Source organism: Chanos chanos, chromosome 5 (assembly GCF_902362185.1).
Source record: "Chanos chanos chromosome 5, fChaCha1.1, whole genome shotgun sequence".
In the NCBI taxonomy this organism is placed as follows: domain Eukaryota; kingdom Metazoa; phylum Chordata; class Actinopteri; order Gonorynchiformes; family Chanidae; genus Chanos; species Chanos chanos.
In genome coordinates, this window is record NC_044499.1 from 42,592,113 (window position 1) to 42,616,523 (window position 24,411).

The 24,411-nt window shown below is 39.2% G+C and overlaps 3 protein-coding genes across 3 annotated transcripts in view; 1 reads left to right on the plus strand and 2 right to left on the minus strand.

The window, feature by feature from the left end:
• The first annotated feature begins 12,761 nt into the window (after positions 1-12,761).
• On the plus strand, positions 12,762-13,571 carry med9 (mediator complex subunit 9). The gene is made up of 2 exons (XM_030775708.1): positions 12,762-12,839; positions 13,054-13,571. Exons 1-2 carry the CDS (start codon positions 12,763-12,765, stop codon positions 13,268-13,270), a joined length of 294 nt encoding a protein of 97 aa, XP_030631568.1. The 5' UTR covers position 12,762; the 3' UTR covers positions 13,271-13,571.
• A 1,299-nt stretch (positions 13,572-14,870) lies between these two features.
• On the minus strand, positions 14,871-15,926 carry rasd1 (RAS, dexamethasone-induced 1). The gene is made up of 2 exons (XM_030775837.1): positions 15,656-15,926; positions 14,871-15,397 (listed from the first exon to the last, which is right to left on the minus strand). The coding sequence occupies exons 1-2, from the start codon at positions 15,924-15,926 to the stop codon at positions 14,871-14,873; spliced, it is 798 nt and encodes a 265-aa protein (XP_030631697.1).
• A 6,317-nt stretch (positions 15,927-22,243) lies between these two features.
• pemt (phosphatidylethanolamine N-methyltransferase) overlaps positions 22,244-24,411 on the minus strand; it is a 37,041-nt gene continuing 34,873 nt past the window's right edge. Inside the window, exons 6-7 of the mRNA XM_030775264.1 lie at positions 24,144-24,218; positions 22,244-22,365 (exon numbers count right to left, since the gene is read on the minus strand). Of these exons, the coding sequence (XP_030631124.1) occupies positions 22,311-22,365; positions 24,144-24,218 (130 nt within the window). The 3' untranslated portion in view covers positions 22,244-22,310. The remainder of the gene's footprint in view (positions 22,366-24,143; positions 24,219-24,411) is intronic.

Below are 24,411 nucleotides of genomic sequence, written 5' to 3' on the forward strand. Positions count from 1 at the left end.
TGCATGTTAACAGAATTGTAACAGCAGTGATAGATGTCCAACAAGAGGTCCCTGCACTGGGAGGTAATGTCTCCCATCTGTTTCACATTGAGGGCTTTCTACAGAACACTGGATGTAAGCGGGGAACACTTAAGCAAGACATTATTTCATTTATGTAGATTATTGTGTCCTCACAAAGAAACATATACGTTCAAAAACACAGCTAATGCTTGTTAGCAGGCTGAAAATAGCCCTGTAAAATAGAATATAGTTGCCTTGACAATGAATCATAACTGGATATAGGGAGTCATCCCTGCTCAATTCTATATATTAGCTTGTCCCATGTGGGACCTTAACTGATGGATTGTGTTCTCTTCCTAGTGTCTTGTAAAAAGTCAAGACATGTGGGTATATAGCATACATGTATGACTACAGCTTAGTTTCCAGTGTAGTTCTTCAAATCAGAGGGCCTTTTTATTCCACATGCAAAAACATTATGTGTTTCATTAATAATGAACATTGTGCCATGAGGCATCTATAAGTCAATGCTATTTCACATTTTAAGAAAATTTCTGATTATAATCATCTTTATTGTTCATTTAACCCTCAAGGAACAAGCAACCCTCGCTGGTAAGCATTTCTAGGTACACCAAACACAAATGTGCATCCTTTAAGGTCATGTTAATAATAGACATTTTATTGATTCTGATGTGCCCCATGCCGAATAATAGGGTATTTCAGCTTCTGAGGCATTTGAGGTCATGGTTCACAGTTGTAAAGCAAAGATTCAGGATGAAATAAGGTTACTGAGCGCGTGAGGACAGAGGTCAAATCAGGAATTATGTGAAAGACGACACAGGGCAGACTCTCTGTCTAGATTCCTGGCTCTAGTTCTTCTGTTCGACCTCATCTCTTAATTAAAATCTGATAACCTGAAAACCAATGTATGCACTCCTCAGCTAATCAGAAACAGATGCTGTGCCTAATCAAACTTGAAGTGACAATTTTTTTAGCCTTTTTTCTGCTGTATAAAAACACATTTTCGAGAGATTTCCTGCTGAGTTGATTCACGCCCAAAGCTTTCGGAATGCCGGGGGGAGGAGAAAAGGTTACCTTATTCTAAAAAGCAAAAGTGAATTTTTCCCCTAGATGCACTTTTAGGTTTGCAGCTGTGATTAAACGATACTGACATTTTATTTGCGTAACAAAAGAAGTTATGACATACATGTATGTATTACATTATTCACTTTTAAATGAAGTGTGAATGACTGATTACTGCCCCATCCGACAGTAGAACTCAAAATCACTAAGAGTATCATCTGGAATAGCTGAGCTAGAACTGAATTCAAAATGGCAGTATCACCCATCCATAATTTCAGTAATTTGTTTGATGTCACAGTTATCACTTTCACAGGGCTGCATTTTATGCAGCATTCTACACCTGCCATCCACTTTATTACAAACATCTACCTTTTCCCTACATTCACTGGCCACTCTATGGAGTCTGTCTCCCATATTGTTACACTGTATGGGTGTAAAATTGCAGATCGTAGCCCACAGCATTGCAATTCTTTACACACAACAGTGACACTGCCACGGTAGTGACGTGGTAATGAGTGTCAAACTGGAATGAGTGTATCAGGTACAGCAGTGTTGCCGGAGTTTTCACACATGTCAGTTAAGAGAGGTCCACCACCCAAAACTGTCCAGCCAATGGTGGTCCTGTGGTCAAAACTGACCATTGATGAAAGACTAGAGGATGGCTAACACAAATTGTACATGGCAACAGATGGGCCATAGTTTCTAATCGTATACCAACGAGGTCTACCTTCCAGGTAAGTTTTTCTAATAAAGTGGCTGGTGAATCTGGATCTACCTTACATATGTATATGTGACATCAAGTGAAGCTTGCTCATATCATTGTTTGTATATCATTGTCTGTATAATTCACTCACATTCGGATGACAATGGCCCTAAATCTCCAATCTCCAATCCTATGTGAAAGGTGCACATCATGGTTGAAACTGACTCCAGAAGTTCTCTAAATGCAGTTGTCAAGCAAAGTTCTCATAACTCATTTCATTGAAAGAAAGAGTACATGAAAACCATCATTTAATTCTTCTGCAAATTCCAAATTTACAAGATTTTTCAAACAGTTCCCAAATAATAGATCATACCACGTTGTGTTGACAAGTCATTCGTTCATTCATTTTCAAAGCCGCTTATCCTAATTAGGGTCTTAGGAAGTGCCGGAGCCAATCCCAGTGTTCAATGAGTGAAAGGCAGGGAAACACCCTGGACAGGTCGCCAGTCCATCGCAGGGCAGACACACAGGCAAACACCTTCACACATGCATTCATACCTAGGGGCAATTTTAGTGTGTCCAATTCACCTGACTTACATGTCTTTGGACTACCAGAGGAAACCAGAACTCTCAGAGGAAAACCCTAATACAATCATTCACAAGATTCCTTACTTACAGTGCATAGTGAAGGTTTGGACACTCTGAAATACTGTTCGCAAAAAAGGCTGGAGGAAAGCCCACACCATGTTGTTTTTTAAACAAACTGTGAACAGTAGCGTGTCCTTTTTCAGGTCCAGGGGTGTGGGCAATGCTCCAGAATAGCAGGGGAGGTAGCCCACACATTAAGTTACGCTAATATTGTTCCTGTCTGTGGGAGGAACAATTAATCTTGAGTCTCGCCAGTCTCGTTTTGAAGAAAATATATAGTATGCCAGATTTATCAACTATAGTTCTATTAACTAAGTTGTTTAATTATTCAGTTCAAGAAAAAATCATTTATCGTAGAGTCAGAAAGACATAAATAACCACAGACTCCAACGTGTGCCTCTTGACAAAAAAAAAAAAAAAATTAACCGTTTAAAACAAAGAATAATGTTGCACTTGTATTGAACCTTGCCTGTAGAGACAGTTTCACTATCCACCATTTTACTATTTGTTTGTTATCTGTTGATAAGTGGAATGATGTCATGTCTCCTGTTTACTGTAAACACGTGATGTCATCAGAGATTAAATGACCTTATTACCCCACACAAAAATATTTGATATCACTGAAAGATCTATGCATTCTATTCACGAGATGTTACCCAAGGATCCTTTTAATGACTGTCTCTTGTTTCTTTTTTCCCTTCTGCACTGCTTATTTGAAATATGATGACTGTTCAGAGATATGATGTCATTTCGTTTCCTAATTGCACAGTCTCCAGTAAAAACACTGAATCATAATAACAAAGAGATGGCTGTAAAGTGTAAATACACACACACAAACAATCATTATGCTCACAATGTTCAGTCTGAGCTTTTGCATAAGCAGGGCTACTGTTGAGCACAAGGTTTAGTCATGATGTCTTCAGCCTGTATTAGGTACATGAAGAATCTCACTTTCTGTCTGTCTGTCCCTCTGTCTCTGTCTCTCTCACTCTCTCTCTCTCTCTCTCTGTAAGACACACACACACACACACACACATCTGAGCCTTGCAGAGAGAACAACAGAGCAAAGCAGCTCACAACCTCTGCCTTGTGATGTGGGATTCAAGGTTACATAATATCATAGACAAGGAGATGGATGGAGATAGGGAGTGAGGATGGGGGTGAAAGAGAGAGAGAGAGGGAGCAATATGAAAAGGGAAAGTCCAAGAAAGAGAGAGACAAATGGAGCAATAGCAGCAAGTAGCAGAGGCCTATGGAGTTAGAGTAAAAGAAACACATCTATGGAGAGAGTAAACTGTAGGGACAGTGCTGCAAATGCATGGAACCAAACAAAAAGTGGGCCATTAGGGTCCAACCCCGAGAGCCTCCAAGAAAAACACTTCAGACCCTAATGCAAAGTACAATCTCCTCCACTTTGTTCCACTCCAAGGCCACATGAAATGAACGATTTCATTACTCAGACCTCATGGTGGGCAAGCGGGCAATTTTGCAAGGAACTGAGATAAACAAAAAAAAAACAGATTAACCCAAGACGAATGACGTATGGTTATTATGTGTGTGCACGAGTGAGCTCACTTTCTCGATTACTCTCCAAAATGTTGTTTATGCCTGTCTTTAATAGCAGATATTCAGTTTGTATCACGACCTACGGATCTCAGCTGGAGGAGACATAAACAGTGAATTGGGGTATTGTTTACACATGCTGCACATGTTGTTAGATCTGCAGTAAAATTATGCTGTCTAGACCATGAAGCAAACCGTTACGGAAAGTATCACATAAAATGTGGGCCTTCACACAAATACTTTTGTCTCAAATGGAAAGGGAAGCTGGATCCATGTGCTGAGCAAGTTTATTTAAATCATAATCTGAGATCAAAAACACAAGACAAGCAGAGTCTGGTACAGAAAGATCAGTCTGCTGTAGATAAGGGAAGAAACCAAACAGACAACATGAGAATGACAACTTGGAAGGTGGAAAACTAGTAACTAGGAATTACTCAGCTTGGTGCAGTCCTACTGAACTGAGGGACTTCGCAAATGGCAACAAGAAAACCAGGAATATGTACACTCAGGACTAAATGAGGTAACGAACCAGAAATAGGCAGACATGATAATCTGATAGTGAACTAATGAACACTGATTTAACAACAGAGTATTGATAGGCCAGGGAGAGAGGGAGATGGAGATGTTACAACTATAAACAAGGCAAAACTTTCACCATCACTTTAAAACATCCAGAAAGACAGACTGGTGCACAACTGATTCTGAAACCCATTCAGAATAAAAGTGAGACAAAATTTGGAGTTTTTTATGCAATATGAATTCACTTTTTGAGTTATGTGGCAACCCTAAGTTTAGACATACTTGAGGTAATTCGAAAAATATGAATTTTTTGTCAGTGACGTAAAATATCTTTTTTTATATATATATACACACAATTCCAATAATTATTTGAATCCCCTTTGCACAAACACATGCAAATGCAATAAATCATGAGTCAGGTGTTTTGCCAGCATTTGTGTATCGACACATCTGTGAGTGATATTTGTATTGACTATTTGGGGTGTTAGGTCTGGTTACAGCATGTGAGCCAGCCAAGATACGAAGGAGGCTGATTTATGGTTGAAGGCTGCACGTTGTTGGTACCAGTAATCGAAAAAGGAAGCCTAGCTTTCCTGATATTCTCTCAGGCTGCTTGTGTCAGGACATTAAGCTCCACAGTTCATGTCATCACGTAATCTCAACCCAGCTGTATTCATTTATCGAGAAACTTACTCCAAAAGTGAGCATACTTGAGTGTGTATGAACCGCAGATATACACACATGCAAACGGATATGCACATGGGAACACACACACACACACACATACATACATACACTCAGTTGCACACATGGAGATAATAAGGGTTACTGAGCCACAGAACTATGCCCGTTAACCTACGTCATGGAGGCGCATGGAGAAAGTGGTAGCACAATTACCCAGTGTATTTGTAAGGCTATGTGGGTGGAAGGCTGGCAAGGCTACTGGCACTAGTGCTGGAATTTTTGCTTTCGGGAGTGTTTTTCTCTGATTGGTTATGTAACCGTAATTAGCAGGAGCGACTTTGCATTTTTGTTCTTACCTGGGTTGACAAATTTAAGACAGGAGCTTATTTACTGAGCTCCCCTCCATCCTCTTCATTATTTACCCATCAGCCATCATCATCGCCATCCCTTCGTCCTGCTTTTGTCATCTTTATTTTGTCTGCTAGTGTGTTTTCTTTTGCATTATGATTGTATTCATTGTAATTGCCCACTGGGTCGGCACCTTTTGCACACTTGTCTGGCAGGGGGTGCCAACCTGTATTGTTTGTTGTGGGCATGTAAAGCCCTTTGAGACTTTCAACAGTGATGCTGGATTCTTAATAAACCTGAAACTTGAAATTGAGCTGACAGTTTTATATACTGACATTTGTGACTACATGCATCTAACACTCAATTACTGTTTACAACTTTGAATGGGATTGATCCACCAATCCTGAAGAAAAACTTTTATATCAATTCCATTTTCTATTCCATTTTATTTTAGACTATACAGTATATATATTACCTAAAATCACTCAGCAAGTGTAATATAACAACTAAGTTACATTTGCCACTTTTTAAGTGTTCACTTTCCTGTGATGAACAGGCTTTATTTTCAAAACAGTGATACCTGCACATTGCAGAAGTGATTACCAGAGTATGTATTTTAGCTTTTTTTTTCTCTGTTTGTTTGTTTGAGTACATAAGTGTGTGCACAAAGACTGTTTCATTATATTGTGAATAGTCATCGTGGACTGTCATAGTCATTCTTCACACATATCCTAGCATACTTCTCAACATCACCAGTTGCTTTGTGAATGACTGACAGGAAGCATGGGTAACTATGTTACAGTTTGGTTAATACATGTCAAAATCTTTGCTTTTGTATGAGTACTTTTCCGGAACTTTCTTTGACCTAAAGGGTCAAAAAGCGGATGCAAGAAAGCACTGAAGTGTAGAAATGTTAAGTGTTTTGTAAGAAGCCAGAGGATGTGAATACAATCATTCAGGTGAAAGGAAAAATCTGACCTTGTTAACTTATTTAGCCTCTACTTTAAACCAGCCTTTGGAAATCACTCAGCATGACCTGGAATGAGACAACCACATGACAAAGGCTTGTGTGGATAAGTGTAAGTGTACAGACCTGATTCAATCACACACAGAAAAAGGAGAAAGAGACTCCTATGATGATAAATAAATATTTACTATGCAGTAATTACGCAGAAAGTGGGACGAAGACCATTTACAGAGTTCAGAGCACAATATAATACATGAATTACTGTGACTATTTTATAGCAGTGATCATTTTTATAGTAATGGCTACTTCTGCTGAAGTCATTGAATGGTAGACTCTTTAATGGTTTGTTTGAATTTTGGGGGATAGATGTCTGTGTCATTTTGTGGGTGTGTGATATGTGACTGTGACCATGTAAAAGTCTTATTTAATATGAAATAAATAACTGTTCAAGTCATGACATAACATGACATTTCCAAATGAATATGATTCGTCCCTGCATGTAGATGAATTATGTATTTTCTCAGAACGTTTACTTAAACTTCCTGTACATTTTCCACTTTCTCACTCGGGATTCGAAAAAAAAAAAGGAGTGCGGACAAAGAAAAAAAATGCAGTGGATCAATGAGGAAGTCCATTTCACATTCTTGACCGTTATTAACCCGTAACACACTCAAGCCCTTAGTTTATAAAATGTTCTCATCAATAAAATGTAGAGCTTATTAACATAGTGCATCAAACAGAACAAAATAAAAGAACAAAGTTTGTTTGTGCTTATCTAAATGAAATTAATGCTTCTGAGTCAAATAAATGTTGATTAAACACTCATTCGATACAACACAAATACTTCAGTTCTCGGGCTTGTCTCATTATATTTATTGTCCATTTACTGGCACAGACATAACACGCTATAGTACATCGGGAACTTAACTTACTTCCTTCTGCTCCCCTTGGCATGTTTGCATTTCACACGACTGCTCATGATATGTCTTTGATTTACTGGCCCTTTATTGCAGCAGAGTGCAATTATGCGTCAAAAATAAATCAAGTATCAAGTATCAAGAATCTTAGTATACAGTGACCACGCACAAATCTCACCCAGCGTTGGCCAGTTTGCTCCACCGAAGGACAGCAACGGTCACCAGCAGCACGTGAGCGTGCATGTCACAATTCCCCAAGAACAGTCTGTTCTTGATATTAATACAATATATAAAACACCACACTGTGAAGAACACATGAAACAGCCCTCTAAGTTTAGCTACTCATTAAGGGCTAATAATCAATGAGTTATCAGTGGACAGTTTGATGAGTCATTGTCTGAAGTGGCCCATTTAAACAGCTCAGCATACCGTGGTTGGATAAATAATGGAACATCTTGTATCATTTCATGGGCTATGCAAAAGCAGGATGTTTGTGTGCAAAGCCAGAGTGGTGTCTCGCGACCTATTTCTGCTCAGCATTAACACATTGTCTCCTGTAATTGTAACCGTGCTTTAACCCGGGTGATTTACAAGTAGGAAAAACACTGCTCAATATATTCCATTCCAAAGCATTACAAAATTCTAATCAATACAGACAAAGTGGCTAACACAAAAATGGTAGCTTACACTTTGACAGAGTCATCCATAGAATCACATAATACTGTTTGGTTGTTTTAGAGTGTGAAGTACATTATAATGCTACCAAAGTAATTTAGCTTTGGTTTATTTTACATATATGTGTGGTTATAGTCACGTCTTCCGCGCAGATGTTTAACTCTCTTAACCAAATCGTGAATCACATTTAGGGGGAAACTGTAGGTAGAGTGTAAATGCTTTAAGTTCAGTTTATGAGTATCTGTGTTATTCTATAAACTTGGTAAATATTGCTACACAAATCAGAAAGACCGTAAAATTATGTGTGACTATTGTGTATATAAGTGATTCGGTCTGGACTCTGAAACGGCTTTCGGAGTTATTGGGAATAACACCACATAAATGACAAAATTTGTAATTTAACAAATAAATCCTATGTATGTAACAGGGCATGTATACAGTTCCTCTGGCTATCCAGTTTACATTTTCAGAACAACAGCAATGACCTTTGCTCTAGTTTAGTTTCATTTTTTCCTTACGCTCGTTTCTGTTCATCTATGTATTTATCTTACACTGTGACGTTTTGTTACATTCTCAAAGACTGTTAACCAGTGGATGAAACCACACAACATACTTTTTAACATGAAGTTCTTGGGCTCCCTGGTCATTTTGTACTAGGTAAAACCAAGACTTAGCAAAAGAGAGAGGAGCTTAGGAATGACATGGCATTTTTTCTTGCTCACAAAGATACAGAAGTGAACAACAGTTGCGTAATGCTGCTATAATTCTGAGATAACAAAACCAACTTACAGCACAACGTGTTGTGCAGTGAGGTAGATCCCAGCTGATCCAGCTAATGAAACCCAAGCTACTGACCATCTGCACTGAATGGTTCAGCAGCACATAGCCAAACACAACAGTTCAAGCCATTTTAGGTCAGAGATGATCCAGTTTAGCTACAATATACATCAACTGACACAAATATTCAGTATAAATTCAATGGTTAACCACAGCATCAAGTAACAAGGACAACTCTCATTAAGTCAGATTAAGTCAGAGAAAATACTAGACCCCATTAAATTTTCTAAGGTGCTTTTGTTTATGAGAAAAAGGTGAATTTGGACTAATTTGACCTTTCTCGCTAGTTTACTATGATTAGATTTTGGTTTGTTTAAATATATTTGGGTTGTACATATATTGGTCTTAAATTTGTAAATGTGAAAAAGACTTCAAAAAGTCTTTACCACCGATATGGTAAACAACACACGGAGTCTAAGGCCAGGATATGCCTGGAGGAGTACACTCACACACATTCAAGCAAAAGACAATCAAACAAGACTGATGATAGACTGTGCTTCGATTATGGCAGCCCATGTTGATGATGGGAGATCTGCATTTAAACATACATTCAGAGTAATTGCCCCACGCTATTAGTTTGCAAATGTCATTCAAGGGCTTTCAGCAGTTTATGAGGGTTTGCAGTATGTTTTTGTAGGAGCCATTGCTTCAGAGAAGTGTTCTCTGAAATATATGGGAACTGGCTCCCAGGGGATGCCATTTCTAATTGAGTTCACATCCTGTTCGTTTTTGTTATGATTTGTTCTCTAATGGAGATAGTGCAGGATTAACCGATGTGAAAGATTAAATTATTCTATCATATAGACATAAACATCTTGCAGATGTGTACTGATAAAGCCAAATAAATGGTTCGTGCAAAGAAACCAAAATAATCATTTTTGTACTTTATTTGCTTGAAAAACAAAGTTAGTCTTGGTCAAACATTAAAGTCACAGAAAGGGGGAAAAATATAAATACAATCTAGGCTAAATTATACTTTAAATGGGGAATGTGTATATATTATCCAGTTTAGCCCAGAACTATGTTTAATCTTTGTCTTTAAACCTGACCTATTAAAAGAGAGGACTAAACACCTATTCTCTGAACGAATTAGAGATAGAAAGCCCTGTGCTTGCTATGCAGACCAAACAGAGAGTCTACTATGAAATGCCCTCCACACCTGCAGTAGTCTGTTTACATAGGTCAGGTCCACACTGTTCGCAATGTGCAGTACATGTTCCATCAAACTAACACTGACTGAGACACAACACAGACAGCCAAACAGCTCCACTGTATAAGCATCCTTTTACCACAGTGTAACTGTGATAAACCAATGTGTATCACAGAGGGCAGCTCACACATGTGTAATGACCTCAGTATGCAAAATTATTGAGCTGAAAAAAATGTCAACGCGACAGTCATAAACTGACGGGCAAAATTAATTTAACCTCAGAATTGATATGGCAGGGAACTCAGGCACATAGCCTACAAAAGACATGTGCATGTGCACACACAGGAGAACAAGAGGACATATGAGAACGCCGATGATTTACAGTAAAGCGGGAAGGGGAGATGCCTTTTCTTTCCCAAAACAAATTAAAACTAGAGAGCGCACACTTCCGCTATAGTCCACTCTTCTATGATATTCAGATCTGCAATCGCAACCACTTTATATGTCTGGATATATTTCCAAAACTATTTGAACCAAAAATCAGAATATGTGATTGCGACAGCTAATTTATTGTAAGAAACGATTAACGATTATGCGCGTGTTATGCAAGCCCAGAATACCGTTTAAATAGGCTTATTTTGATCACATCGACTTGGAAAATGGACAGAAGGCTATTAGACATTGCTTATTTCTTACAGACCGGCTGTATTTGATGTTTAAGGTGGCTGTTACGTTTTGTTGTATGTTATGTCGCGGCACAGCTGTCACTGTAATTACGAAGGTTTCGCGCACTCGCGACAAATTTAGTTCATTTTGCCCGATCTCGCAATGTTCACGAAAATGGAAAATAATATGTGGATCCACCCCGTGGGTCGGATCCGCTCCAAAATTTAACGGGATCTTCCTTGGCCCATGCTGCACCCCTCCACCAAGTTTCATGAAAATCGGCCCCGGAATTTTTTGCTTAATCCTGCTGAGAAACAGACAAACCAACAAACCACAAGGAAAACATAGGCCAGCCTCCTTGAGGTCATAAACACTTATCGCCCAAGAGTCCTTTAGACACAGGAGTAACTGAAGTACAATCACTCACAGTGTTGCTAAACTGATCATATGCCTACTGATTGTGCTGGCAGGACCATCTCTAAAGTGAAGCATGTGCATGGGCACAGCGCCCTGATGTTTTACCACACAACCATAAATTTGTACTTCAGTGGAGCACTCTGTTCAGGTCGGATGGACGACAAGCTGTGGCAATGTCAAGCGAAAGTCATTAAAATGCCACCCTCACCAACAGGTTTTTACATTTGTGCAACATTTGAAACCATGACCAGAGGATGGTGTGTTTCAAGTATATTAATTCCTTTCACTCATTTTGAACAACAAATACAATTTACATGTAGGCTATAACATGTTTTACAAATAAACCTTCTGTTTTAAAAAACAAACAACAACAACAACAAAAAACGATCATCCAGTCAATGAAATAAATACACATATAATCCCAGAATAAGCATTTTCATAGTTTCAGTGTTGAAAGAATGTGTAGGTTTCAACAGCCTTGAATGCCCGGACAGGGATCAAAATGCAGTGGTCCTTGTAATATCTAACAACATCAGGATACTCAACCAGATACATTAATTTGAAAGAGAAGACATTTATTCTCTACTGTCAACCCACTGATCTTATGCATTCCATTTCCACCATATCATTGACTCTTGCTGGCTATCACACTTACAAACCCAAAAGTCCTTATAGGAATCTTGTATTATTGGTGCTCAACTGTTACATCAACAAAACATCACCCATGGTCAGTATACACAAGTGGACACAAAGCACTGCAGAATCAAAAAGAAATGTTGACACAGGCGACAACAAACTTATCAAATTTTTCATGAGTAGACCTCATACTGATTAAGTTTTGTGTGGCAACTGTTGTGAAAGGGAATTAAACAAACAAGTTCTTTTAAAACTTAAATGTTAAGCAGGAGATATGCAACTGTATCAAACTCGAGTTGAGTCTTATCTTCAGGCTAAATAGCTTCGTGCCTAATGTTTGGAAAACTGGACAAAAGATCACTCTAGTCATGAGATGACTTGAGATGGAAATGATATCCTTGTCTAGAACTGTCGTTATAAGGACACTGACACTTGGAAAAGAGTTTCTGTGATCAGGGTTTGGTCAGATAATGTCAGTTCTCTTCAGCCTCTTCACCCAGATGCTGTCCAATGTGGTCATGTGCATGGAATTCTGTCACAGCATAACTGTCCATGACCCTTTGAGTTAGTGACATTATAAGTGAGAATTAGAAGTTTCACCACAGGGTGTTACAAGTTTCAGTTGGTTATGTTTTATGACCTCAAGGTAAAAGTGAGAAACATCAAACATCTGGATTATAGCAGTTATATATTGAGTCAGTAATCCAAAAACGGATTTATGCATACATATAATTTGATTGGCATGTGTCTTGGAGATGAAAGTCGAGAGTTTTCTGGCGGAAATCTAACACCAGATGCAGTCTAGTGACAGTTTAGTTCCATCCTGCTTTACACTGCTCTAAATCTATAAAATGTATAATATAAACATCTAATTCAATTTTCAAAATTGTTTATCCAACATAAAGGCTTTCATAATGTGACGCAATCTACATGCGCCAGATGACGTTTCAACATGGCGACGACCGTGAAAATGGTGGACGAAGCAGAAGATTACTCTTTTTTACCACTTATTCATGATATTATCAAATGGTAAGAGCCACCTTTTGCAAATTATTTCGTATATATGCAGTTTCCCTATCTTCAAGTTGTTTTCTTACCGTTTAAAACGATCATTTAACTGATTTTTGGGGAACGTCTGTTCTATACAGACCAGATTTGTTATGAACAGCATCGCTTCATTAAGTGTAGTGAACGATTGGGCTAGTTAATTAAGTATTCACATAATATTCTTCTGTCTTAACAGTATGGACAAAGACAGCCAAGACGTCCACCAAGAGCTGAACAAATTGAGGACAAAGATCCAGGATACACGGGAGCAGATCTTAGCCATGTCCGGCATCGAAACGAGTCCCTCGGCACAGCAACACCAACTGCAGACGCTGAGAGAACAGGTTCGCACGAAGAACCAGCTTTTACAGAAGTACAAAGGCTTGTGTATGTTTGACATTCCCAAGGCGTGAGACTCTGTTTCGTACCATACAGTTTAACAGACGACGGAAAGCAAAGACCGTACGGTCGTTTGGACTGCAGAACATTAGAGAACGTAGACCTGGCTACCAAACGCGATGGTGTGAGGAAACCATGGTAAATGCTCATCAGTGGACATGGTTGAAAAAGACAGTTATCCAGCGGTCGAAGAGCAGTAACGGGTGCTCTTTTTATAATTCCTTGGCCTTAGCAGAGAAATAACTCCTTCAACGTTGGTTAAAAGACAGTGAGCTATAAAATGTGTTACTGAATAAACATTAACATATGCCGTTATTGTTTTGGTTTTCTGTTGTATGTATGTGCTGTAGTAACAGATGACGCATTTGTTCTCTGGTGGGACTTGTTTACATCTGCACAGTCATAAAAGCGTTTGTTGTTAAATAGTGAGAGCTCTGACGCTAATATGTGCTACCGGGTGGATGTTTTATGTCTTTCTTTCTACGTGAGTTGGACAATTCTTGCTAATCACAACAGCAGAGACGGAAGTCATTAAAACAAATGTCTATGCCTGAACTCGTCTGTCACCTTTTTTAATTTGCTGGTTCAGTCAGGTGACGGCTGAGACAACGCCTGACTGAAATTCGCACCGCCGACCGGCGCTCAAATAAGCTATATACAATGATTTATCCAAATGTGGAACCGTAACTTATTATTAGTGTTTGTGTCACCGATAATAGAATTTTATGAAGAATCTTGCAGTAAGGTAACAAAGATGACCGGTCCACTTTAGATACGCTATTGACAAGTTAAATTGGGATGTAACTGTGCAACTGTAAAGTCAGTTCTAAATCAGCCATTAAAGTACATCTATGCCTAGTAAGTTTATTACAGTAAGTTATTAATAGTGAGTAAATGATAAGTGAGAGAATTAGTGTACTAGATTGCATACTCATACTTTAACACAAGAAACTGAAACTGATATTTTGGTTGGGTTATAGTATTTCTCTTCTTTCTTCTTCATTTTTTAAACACGCCTTTTACACTTGTCAGTATTTTGCAGAGTGTAAGGGAAAAACCCAACTGGACAATTTGAGATGATATGTTTATTTTTTTCTCTTTTCTTTTTTTTTTTTGTAAAAGTCAGCATTCACTTAGAAGAATAAATATACATTCACAATAAAAATTTGTTCAAATTGCAACAAACATTCAAGTGTAATTACCTGTTATAAAATATAACAAAAATGTAAACGACTGTTTCCTTAACATTGTAGCTCACTCCGCATGTGGAGTCTCCTTTCATCATTCCATAAAGGCAATGTCACAACAAGCACACTTTTACGCATTAAGTTGAAAAGAGTCTCACAAAATTTTAAGCCACATTACAGAGCGTTCTGACTATACAGAATAAAAATACATTCTGTGTTAAGGGCTTGCTAACAGCACATGCGCTTCAACGTTGCGAACTGACGGTTCAAGCCGATGACATTTTCGCCCGCGTTCATGCGGTTTGGCGTCTTGCCACACGGAATGGCAGGAGCCGGTACAACTGTGCGCACCACTGTCAGTTTACAGCTCCATGACCAAAGCTTTCTCTTCAGAGCAGAAATACCTTAGAACTTCACCGTGAAAAATCTAGCTAATAACACATCTCTCTTTATCTTTCGTCTGACTGCCGCCCACTGCCTTCTCTTTAATGTACATCAAGTCACTGTGCACGCTGGGGCGCCGCGCAAAGGGTGCTACGATGCCATATGCGTCGCTGTCCTTGAGCTTCTTGTTTTTCAGGGACTTTCTGTGCAACATGTCACAATACTGGACTGACACTTTACGATGCAGGTCTGGACTCATCTCATTTGGCAGCTTAGCCATGGTAAACAGTCTCTGAAACATCTGATCCACGTTAGTGTTCCTTTTCGCCGAGATCTCAAAATACGCGCACTGCTCATCCCCGGCAACCAGTTGTTCAATCTCTTCCCGCTGAACCTCCCGATAGAACTCTCGGTCACCCTTGTTACCGCAGATGACAAGTGGCACGTCCACGTTCTCTTTGGTCTTATTTTTCAAACAAGACTTGGTCTCGTAGATTTGTCGCTTCAAGCGCTGAACTTCTTGAAAAGACTCCCTGTTGTCCAAGCTGAAGACGAGGATAAAAACGTCACCTGGGGAAAAGAAAATTTGTACAGCGTTTAATCACTCTATTCACTGGAGCAAAGGCACATTGGTGATGAAAGTAGTAGCGCAATTTTTCTCTATCACTAGCTTATTTGTTTTTGTATACCCGCAACAGATCCAAAATAATAAAAACGGCAAGAATGCAGACATTCTAAATGGCCGCATTATAGAAACTGCCGGACAAAATACAAGAATCAAGCAAATATACATGCAAATATATACTTCTTATAAGACTTGATATTTACCTGTAAGTATGGACAGTCGCCTCATGGCTGGGAACGGATGATTCCCTGAAGTATCCAGAATGTCCAACTGGTAAACATCTCCCCTGATACTATAGAATTTCCTGTGGAAGTCCTCTATTGTCGGGGTGTACTGTTCGTCGAACCTTCCGTTCAGAAAGCGTGATACGATAGCTGTTTTGCCAACTTTGGTGGATCCAAGAATCACCATCCTGTAACAGTTTTTGGCTGGTATGTCAAACTCATTTTCCGAAGGTGACATTTTCTTAATCATGGTTGCTGGTCGTTGCGTTTAATGGCTTCACTAAACGCAAGAGGTTAAGGATGTAGGTAGTATAGGAGTTTCTCCTTCGAACCCAGCACGTGAAAAGGATGCGAGGCGGAATCGTGTCTCTGCAGACAGTGAGAACTGGGCCTGATATTTAAACACACTGCAGCCACTCCTCTCGGGCACGTCACAGCGCACCCAAATGAGATAAAGGGGAAAATGTAGCAGGTGCTGGCGATGCGTCAGTCAGTGAGTGTCAAGCAACAGAACTTTCTACTACTGTGTACACTAAAGAACAGACAAACGCACAAAAAGAAAAAGTACCGTAATTAGTTAATAACGAGTTCTGTGTCTAACATGAGGGCCATTTTTAGATGCCGTATCTTTGCTTGGAGCATGTTGTGTGCACGTGAGATGGTAAATGTAAAATGCTTTACTTGTTAATATTTAGGCCTATCTGTAAACAAGAGAACGTGTGCACATTGCACAGGTGTTGCACCTTGAGAAATGTCTGAGAAGCGTTAAATATTGTACTCTTTCTCAGATGATGCCTCCTGCAGAACCGAAAGGAAGTATCGTATGCTTTAAAAGTACCGTGAATATAATGTTCAAATGGTTAATTTAACGTTTAAATGAGTTTAATATTAGCCGTGAATTGATGTTCAAATAGTTACTGAATAGCATAACGTAGTATGCATTAGAGACCACAGTGCCATTGAAAGAGTGTTCAAGCGAGACGTGAGAAATAGATTTTGTAGTTCGTGCAAAATGACAACTACTCATGCCAACTGCTACACCACAATCAAGAAACAGGAGGGAGCTCAGAAGAGAACCCGTTTCGGACTTGGAAGAACCAGTCATTATTGCAAAACCCACACGAGGGCGTGCATGTGGCAATCTAAGCAGTTTCCGCGCGTTCGGACACGAAGGGATGCAAGCGATACAAAGTTGGATACAGGTTACAAACGCGTACACACACAAATTTACCTAATTGCAGTGTGTGAAACAGCATCTATCTTTTCAGTGAAATTAAGTCAAAATATTTCTCGCGTTCAGTTTCGAGGGAAAAACGTGCAATTATAAAATCAGTCTGAGCACGTTGTGCTCAGTGCATCTGAGCCTTATTAGAGTCTCAGATGCACTGACGTCACCTTGAAAGATATTGCGTCCAGACTACGCTGACCTTACTCGTGCATGCTCAGGGTGTATACCCCCCCCCCTCCCCCTGCGGTTACTGTATAATTATTTTCTGATTCTTTTCTGATTTCTGCTTCTGACTGAAGGAGAGAATGCTGTAAACTACAGGTAAACAGAGTGGTTCTACTACTCAGCTCCGCAGATCTGCTATGAGTGAGGAACACCGAATTCACTCTGGACAAGTAAAAACACGTGTAAGGACAAAATAAGTGTGGGTTACCGTAGATGAAACCAGTGTAGCATTATTTTTATTAGCCATCAACGTCACCTTCACAAAACACAAAAAACTGACAACAACCTCTTCGTCTTAAAATGAAAACTGTTAGATGATACTGCCAAAGCAAATTTACATATATTTAAAGGGATATGGATGTGGCATTGTACACATCAGAAATGAAGGGAACCAGAAAAGTGTGTGATGTAGAAAATATAACACAGTAATTACACTCACAATGTTGCCACTCGTACCCTGTGATTACACATAGCAATGAGAAACTGTAGATATGAGAGATAATTTAAAAAGAAAACACTTATGAACAGTGTTCTGATATGTATGCACAGACACATGCACAGATAAATACATGAATATATTTGTTTAATCAGTCAGGACAGCATACACTGACAGCAGGATGAGTGAGGTTGAGGAACAAAAAGAAGAAAGAACTGATTTATCCATCACGACTTGTAGCACAGCTGAGAGACCTGTAGTATCAAAATGGGGGAGCCTGAAGAAGATAAACCAAATACTGAGCATGGAGAAGATAAACCTTTAAAAGCAAATAGCCACATAAACACTGACCTTTGTTCAGATAACAGAAAGGCCACAGCACCTCATTATAAAGCTGAAACAAAGGGACAGAGAAGGATAAAAAAGATAAAATAGATCATGCCCACCCACCTACCCACCCTCCCTTACATGGTCGGTTATGGTGAAACGAGAATGCCTCAGCATGCAGGCCACAATCCATTTCCCATGACTGCGTTCATCCTCCGACTTGTGGCTTTACTTTAGCGTTGCCATGGTAAGGGCAAAGGAACGAAGCATGGGAGATCTGTTCACAAAGTGAAGACACTGGAAGGATGAAAGAGGAGACAGGGATGAAAGACAGTTAACAGTGAACCACTGATGGAGATGGAGGTGTAGCGGTTTGCACAGAGATGACAGAAAATAAACCACACATGAAAAAACAAATTGAGGAGCTGTGTAAACAGACAGCTATGAACTAGTATTAACACTAAGCCCTAAGGCAGCGAACCATCCTGACTGACATAAAGACTTTTTCAACTACATTATTTATAGTGTTTTTGTGTATTTGGAAACTTCTATGTGTTTTGAGTTACATGTCATTATATAGAGGAGCACCTTATTACTGACTCTCTTTTCTGTCTCCCTCAATTTCCTTGTGTGTGAGTGAAGAAACAATGATATTTTTTCATGTTAAAATATACTGATTTGTCTTTCCCATGCAAGCTAGTGCTACAAGACTTTCATTTAAGTAACTTTTATGTTGCAGTCAGGTATACTGTACAGTGCTTTATTCCATGTGTGGAGGATCAATATGTCGAATTACATTTTGTTTTAGAAGAGAATAGACTAGAATAGAATAGAATAGAATATAGAATAGAATATATCTTTATAGTCCACCAGGGTGGAAATTTGTCTTCGTTTTGACCGTAAAAAACACAATCAGTAGCTCTCTGAGAACTTGAAAAGCAAATTTCAAGTCATTTAAGTACTGTATTCAGCAACTTGGATGAAACCAAGACAGCAAATTAAGTGGTTTGTGTCAGATAGTTGCTGGCAATCATTTCTTATACTGGGAACCACACCAAAGTGAAGCAATGAGTGAGAAGCATCTGTTCTTTTCAATCACAAACATTTATTTAAATAACTAAAGAACAGGACTTGCAGCAGGACAAATTTAAGACAGCAACATCTCAACACCAGAATATATTCCAAAAGAACAGAAGACATACATTTTGAAAACAAGCAGAACTGTTAGCAACTGTCGCTATCACACTTGTCCTGAAAAGCAGAGCTTCTTATTTCGCTTCTCAGGCTGGCGACTACATGACGTGCAGAAAACTAAACACATTTTGGCTAACGGAATGTGAGCCATTACAGAGTATTTTCAGAGAAGAGGGTGGAAATTAAATTTAAGTTTCTCAAAGTTGTGTTTGTTCTTATTAGATCATCTTTGACAAATTGTTGGAACATTCCTACTCTTGTCTATGATCTGGGTGTGTAGCTCTTGTAATATTACGACGATAATGAATAATATATACATAATATTTGAAAATATTTATTTTGATCATGTCAGATCAGCAGAAAATTTCTTGGAGCGTTTTATCAGACTCTCTCTGTTCTATGCACATATTCTCATCCTTAACTCAATTCATATACTCAACACAATCTAGCCTCATCACTGACTGAACGACCAACTTAATGTTCTTCAATTTAAGAGTTCAAGGTCTCATATTAGTGCTTAAAATAGAGAGTGTTTACCTTCTTGATTTTTTTTATGTATAGTAACGTGGCTAATGCTTAAGAGGACCAGTGGAAGTTGCTTGACTCCCTCCCTCTGTTAAAATGACAGAAAACTGACTATTCACGGAATGTTGGTTGGACCTTACAAAGCCAGTTTAGAAAAGTGGAGCCAGGCAACTAGTGTTGACAGAGAACTCTGCAATTAATATTATTATTTATTATTATTGTTATTTAACAACCCTTCACATTGCAAACAAGGACATTTTGCAGCAGAGGGACCAGATACGCCAAAGGAAATGAGAGAGGAAAAAAGATGCACCAAAGCTTCTTTGGATCTAAACAGATGAAAGTGGAAGTGGATGGAAGTTTCTGTTTTCTGATCTGTATGGGAGTTGCATGCAGACATCAGAGTATACATTACTGATGATCAATGGTATGGCTGAGTAATGGTGCAAGCTGAGTAAAAACAGAGGGAAAAAAAACCCTACAGTTTAATCCCTTTACAGTTTCAACAAAAATTTCTTCTTTGTTCAAGTTAAAATTCTGTACCTTTTAATGATTTTAGTTCCTGCTGTACCCTCTCTTTTCTATGCTGTTCTGTTGACGGGACAGTGACAAAGTCGAATGTAAGACCAAGGTTTACAATGGCAATAATAAACGTGAGCTCAGCCTCACCCTCTAAAACACACAACTTAGTGTTACTCTACACTGGGCTGCTTGATGCAGAATTTAGAACAATGACTTCATTAACTGATGTTCCTACACAGCAATCAATATCTAAGTAGCATGAGAGTCCACTCTTCACAGTTAAGTGTGTGTGTAAGTATGTTTGATGCAAGAGGATGGTTCTTTAGAGTATGCAACTGTAACACCATGAAGGTCTACCTGGTGACATCCAATAATCTACAATTCATTTTAACCCCAGAGAAAGTAGAAGAAGAGCACAGCTTTTTGCCCTTGTTTACATCTCTTTTCCTAACACAATCCAACTTCATATTACACGGGGGGGAAATATTAAATGGCCATGTGTGAATGTACATGTAAGCAGTTGCTTAGCAATGGTTACTTTACGGCTGTGCAGTGGGATCAAATAACTTCCAAGTGAACTTAAACTGAGGTTTCATGAATGTTCAGGCCTTAGGGTAGCTCTGGGATTCATAAGATATGTTTTGTGCTCTTAGAGGTGGTTTACATTTAAGGGCTGAGAGATTGATTGGTTCAGGTCAAGGTTAATTTCTACCCTCAGACTCTTACTGACGTCATTGTACGCCCGAGAGCTCATGGGACATCTGAGGCTTTGATCCACCATGGATGGTGCAAAGGGAATTTGTTAATTTACTGTACAGCAGTGCAAAGAGAGGCATACAAATAGTTCTAATGGTGCAGAAAGTTCCTGACCCTCAATACAGAATTTCCCCCAAAAATAAACGTCTTAGAAACTGATTCAGAAGTTAGTTCTTGGTGTTTGTCGTGATTTTGTATCTGTGTCCAGAATCTCTAAATGCATAGTAACCTCCAATCAAAGCATGTCAAACCAAAAGCTATGTCCGAATCTGCTTCATGCTTAAAATGAAGCATATATTATCTTGCAGACGAGTTGAAAACACTCAGTAGCCTTGTAAGGTATCTAGGTGATTTGACATTTACTCGCATGAGCTTTGCCTAAGGCATCTTAACAGGGGATCGCATTAAGCAAAGAGAAAAAAACAAAAAAACAAAAAAACAAAACAAGATTGTCTGCTCTGATAAATGTTAGCAACAGGTTTGCCTTTGAGTCCTTATCTGGTCCACTACCATTCACTGCTCATCTGTGAAGGCATATGAATACAGAACAGATAGACAAAGAACAGAGGAGAAAAAGAGGGGCAATATATACAACACACAGAGAAAGACCAAATAATATTGCATTTACTAGCCCAAACTTTGGAACACCATTGTCAAATCTGCCCATGACTGAAATCTAGAATTAGTCTTTCTCATCGAATTCCTAATCCTAAATATCATATCATGGACATGTGGAATGATATAAAAGCACAAGTAGACAGGAAATATGTTCTCTCCTTGAAGCAGAGTTCTCAGACTTTTTATAACGATACAAAGTCTGGCTCCGAATGGAAAACCGGACTGTTTCATGTCAAATTCAGCTTATCACTTGCATTCACAGTATGTTTGATTCAAATTATAATACCATTATACATACATTACAGGTTCATGTGTGTATACAAACATTTTTTATCAACGGTCCAAAATGAAACACATTATCAAATTAACTTCTAAACACCATAATTAAATACTTAGAGGACTCCAAAATAATTTATGTATGGACATAGGATAACAGGTTTAATGGCTTCAAATATTGCAATCCATGTTCCACATATCAAAGAGCCACATGCCACTCCACAGAGTACATTAGATTTACAGGAGATCGAAGAGGCAGTAAAATGCAATTTCCAGAATACAGCGTTGGATTGTAAATGGCTGGCTGTTAATGCAGTTGAAATGATCAGAAGAAGGAAAAGATTGTAAATTTTAGGAACCACATGCGTTGACATTTTGAATTTGCCTTAGGTGAGCTGATATTCTGCATTTCCGCGGTGGATTCTCTCTCCCATCTGCGTCGTTTCAGTGAGAGGGGAGTCCCGGGGGGGGAGGGGGGGGGGGATCCGGATAGCAGGGTGTGATCCTTAAACAAACATTTTCCTGTTTCATTTGTGCTTGCAGCGTTGGCTCCTCTGCCGGTAGATTTCCTCTGTGAACGGTCTACAAATACCAAAGAATAAACACAGACAGCGGTCGTAAATCCCTGAGACTGCCCCGCTGTACCAGCCCGTGCCAGGAGCCATGTGCGAGTGTGTAGGCTAACAATTACAGTGCACACGAATGTGCAGTGTTTCGCACCACTGACCCCGTGTACCCCTCCTTAAATCACCTGTTAAAGACAATTTACTGTAATAAACACACTTTCACTCATGAGAGAAAATTAAAGACTGATAGAACAGGTGGCATGCAAGCAGCTGGTATCATTACAGATGGGGATGGAATTCGTGTGCGTGTCAGAGTGAGAGCGTGTGTGAATAATGGACGGAGATGTGTCACAGCACCACTATCCACCTCCCCCACCTATCTCTCTAGGTCAGTGAGACCACTGGGATTCATTCATCTGCTTTGTGAATTCTTGGAGAGGGTCAAATACAGTAATATAATATGAATCACGGGGGCAGCCGAGGACTAAAGGTTAGAGAAGCGGGCTTGGGACCAGAAGGTAAAAATGTGGGCGGGGGGGGGGGGGGGGGGGGGGGGGGGTCGGTGAATGAACAGCACTTTCCCTGTCCCTCAACATCCATGTCTGAACTGCCCTTGAGCAAGGCACCTAACCCCTAACTGCTCCCCGGGTGCTGCAGCTGTCTGGCTGCTCTGGGTGTGTGTGTGCTCACTACCTCTAGTCTGTGTGTGTGTGTGTGTTCATTGCCGGATGGCTTAAATGCAGATTCCTGATTTCCCTCGAGGGATTAATAAAGTATCTAAAGTTAAAAAAATAAATAAATACATAAATAAATATAATAAAAAAAAACATACGAAAAATCCTGCCACAGTAATCAAGCAAACCAATTTCTGCGATCTGTCTGAGTGTTGGTTGCAGAAAGGAGTTAGACTGTCACCGAAGGGCAAACTAATGTGTAGACACTTCATATTCTGGAAAAGATTTAATAGGATAATGTGGCTTGGGCAAATTACAGTGACAAACCAAAGTCATTTCCAGTGAAATAGACCATTTCTCAGGGTTTTCCATAATAAGAAAAAAAAAAAGAAAAAAATTAGGATACTGGAAACAGACCATTAACAATCTGCTGTCTTTGCTGCTGTTGCTTTTTTGTGTGCTTAAACTAGCTGGTAAGCTCTTGTGGCTGAGGATTTGGATCTGGAGCTTTGTATTTGTTTCCGTCACCATGGAGAAAAAGCAGGCGGCCAATCCTCTGCTTAGCCTCCGATGATAGTGGAGAGTGGAGAGAGAAACTGTTGTGGGCTGGGCTGAGTGGGTCACTTCTCAATTCTCATCAAAAAACAATCACACTGTTTTTTTTTTCTGGGCCTTTCTATGGGTTCGTTAATGGATTGAGGACCTCATCTATAAACCATGTAGCTGTAAATTAATTATTATGATTTTTTTATGTGTCATAAGCTTGTGACTGTAAATATTTCCCACAAAGGTGTCACAGTCCAATGTGTTCTTGCAGTAAACACTTTCACTTTACAACAAGATGATTTAACAGAAATACAGCTATAAATCTCTACTGTTACTATTTAAAACTAGCCTGTGAGATTAATAGACTGCATTAAGAATTCTTTAATATAAGAACACTCTCAAGGCTTGCTGATAAACAATATAAGTTATTAATCAAAAAAGAAAGTATTAAGTAATATGCAATTCCACAAATATAAACTTATTCATAAATAAATGAGGTTATTCTTTGTATGAGCCAAGACAACATCCTCATGACATGTTAGATAAACAAACAAAGGAAGAAAGATAGTCTCACCCTTCATATGTGATGGCCACTCCATAGGACAGGGCAACCACAGCAGTCAGGAGTATTCCTACTGGACTGGCATTCCTGTGAAAATCAGACAACTACTGCGTCAGTCCTCTGTTCACTAAAAAGGGATATACAGTTTCTGTATAGCACTAGAACATAAGTTCAATCACAAAAACCATGAAAAAGACACTTTAAACAGATCACACAAGGAAAGGGTCTAAATGGCTGTGACAGTCAACAGCTGCCCCGATTCAGGCAAAAACAACAACGA

Excerpts from the sequence above, each read along its gene's own strand:
- rasd1 (XM_030775837.1), bottom strand. The coding sequence starts at position 15,926 with ATGATTAAGAAAATGTCACCTTCGGAAAATGAGTTTGACATACCAGCC. Across the intron at positions 15,398-15,655 it reads GCGACTGTCCATACTTACAG|GTGACGTTTTTATCCTCGTC; the intron begins GTAAATATCAAG and ends TCTTTTCCCCAG.
- med9 (XM_030775708.1), top strand. The coding sequence starts at position 12,763 with ATGGCGACGACCGTGAAAATGGTGGACGAAGCAGAAGATTACTCTTTT. Across the intron at positions 12,840-13,053 it reads ATTCATGATATTATCAAATG|TATGGACAAAGACAGCCAAG; the intron begins GTAAGAGCCACC and ends CTGTCTTAACAG.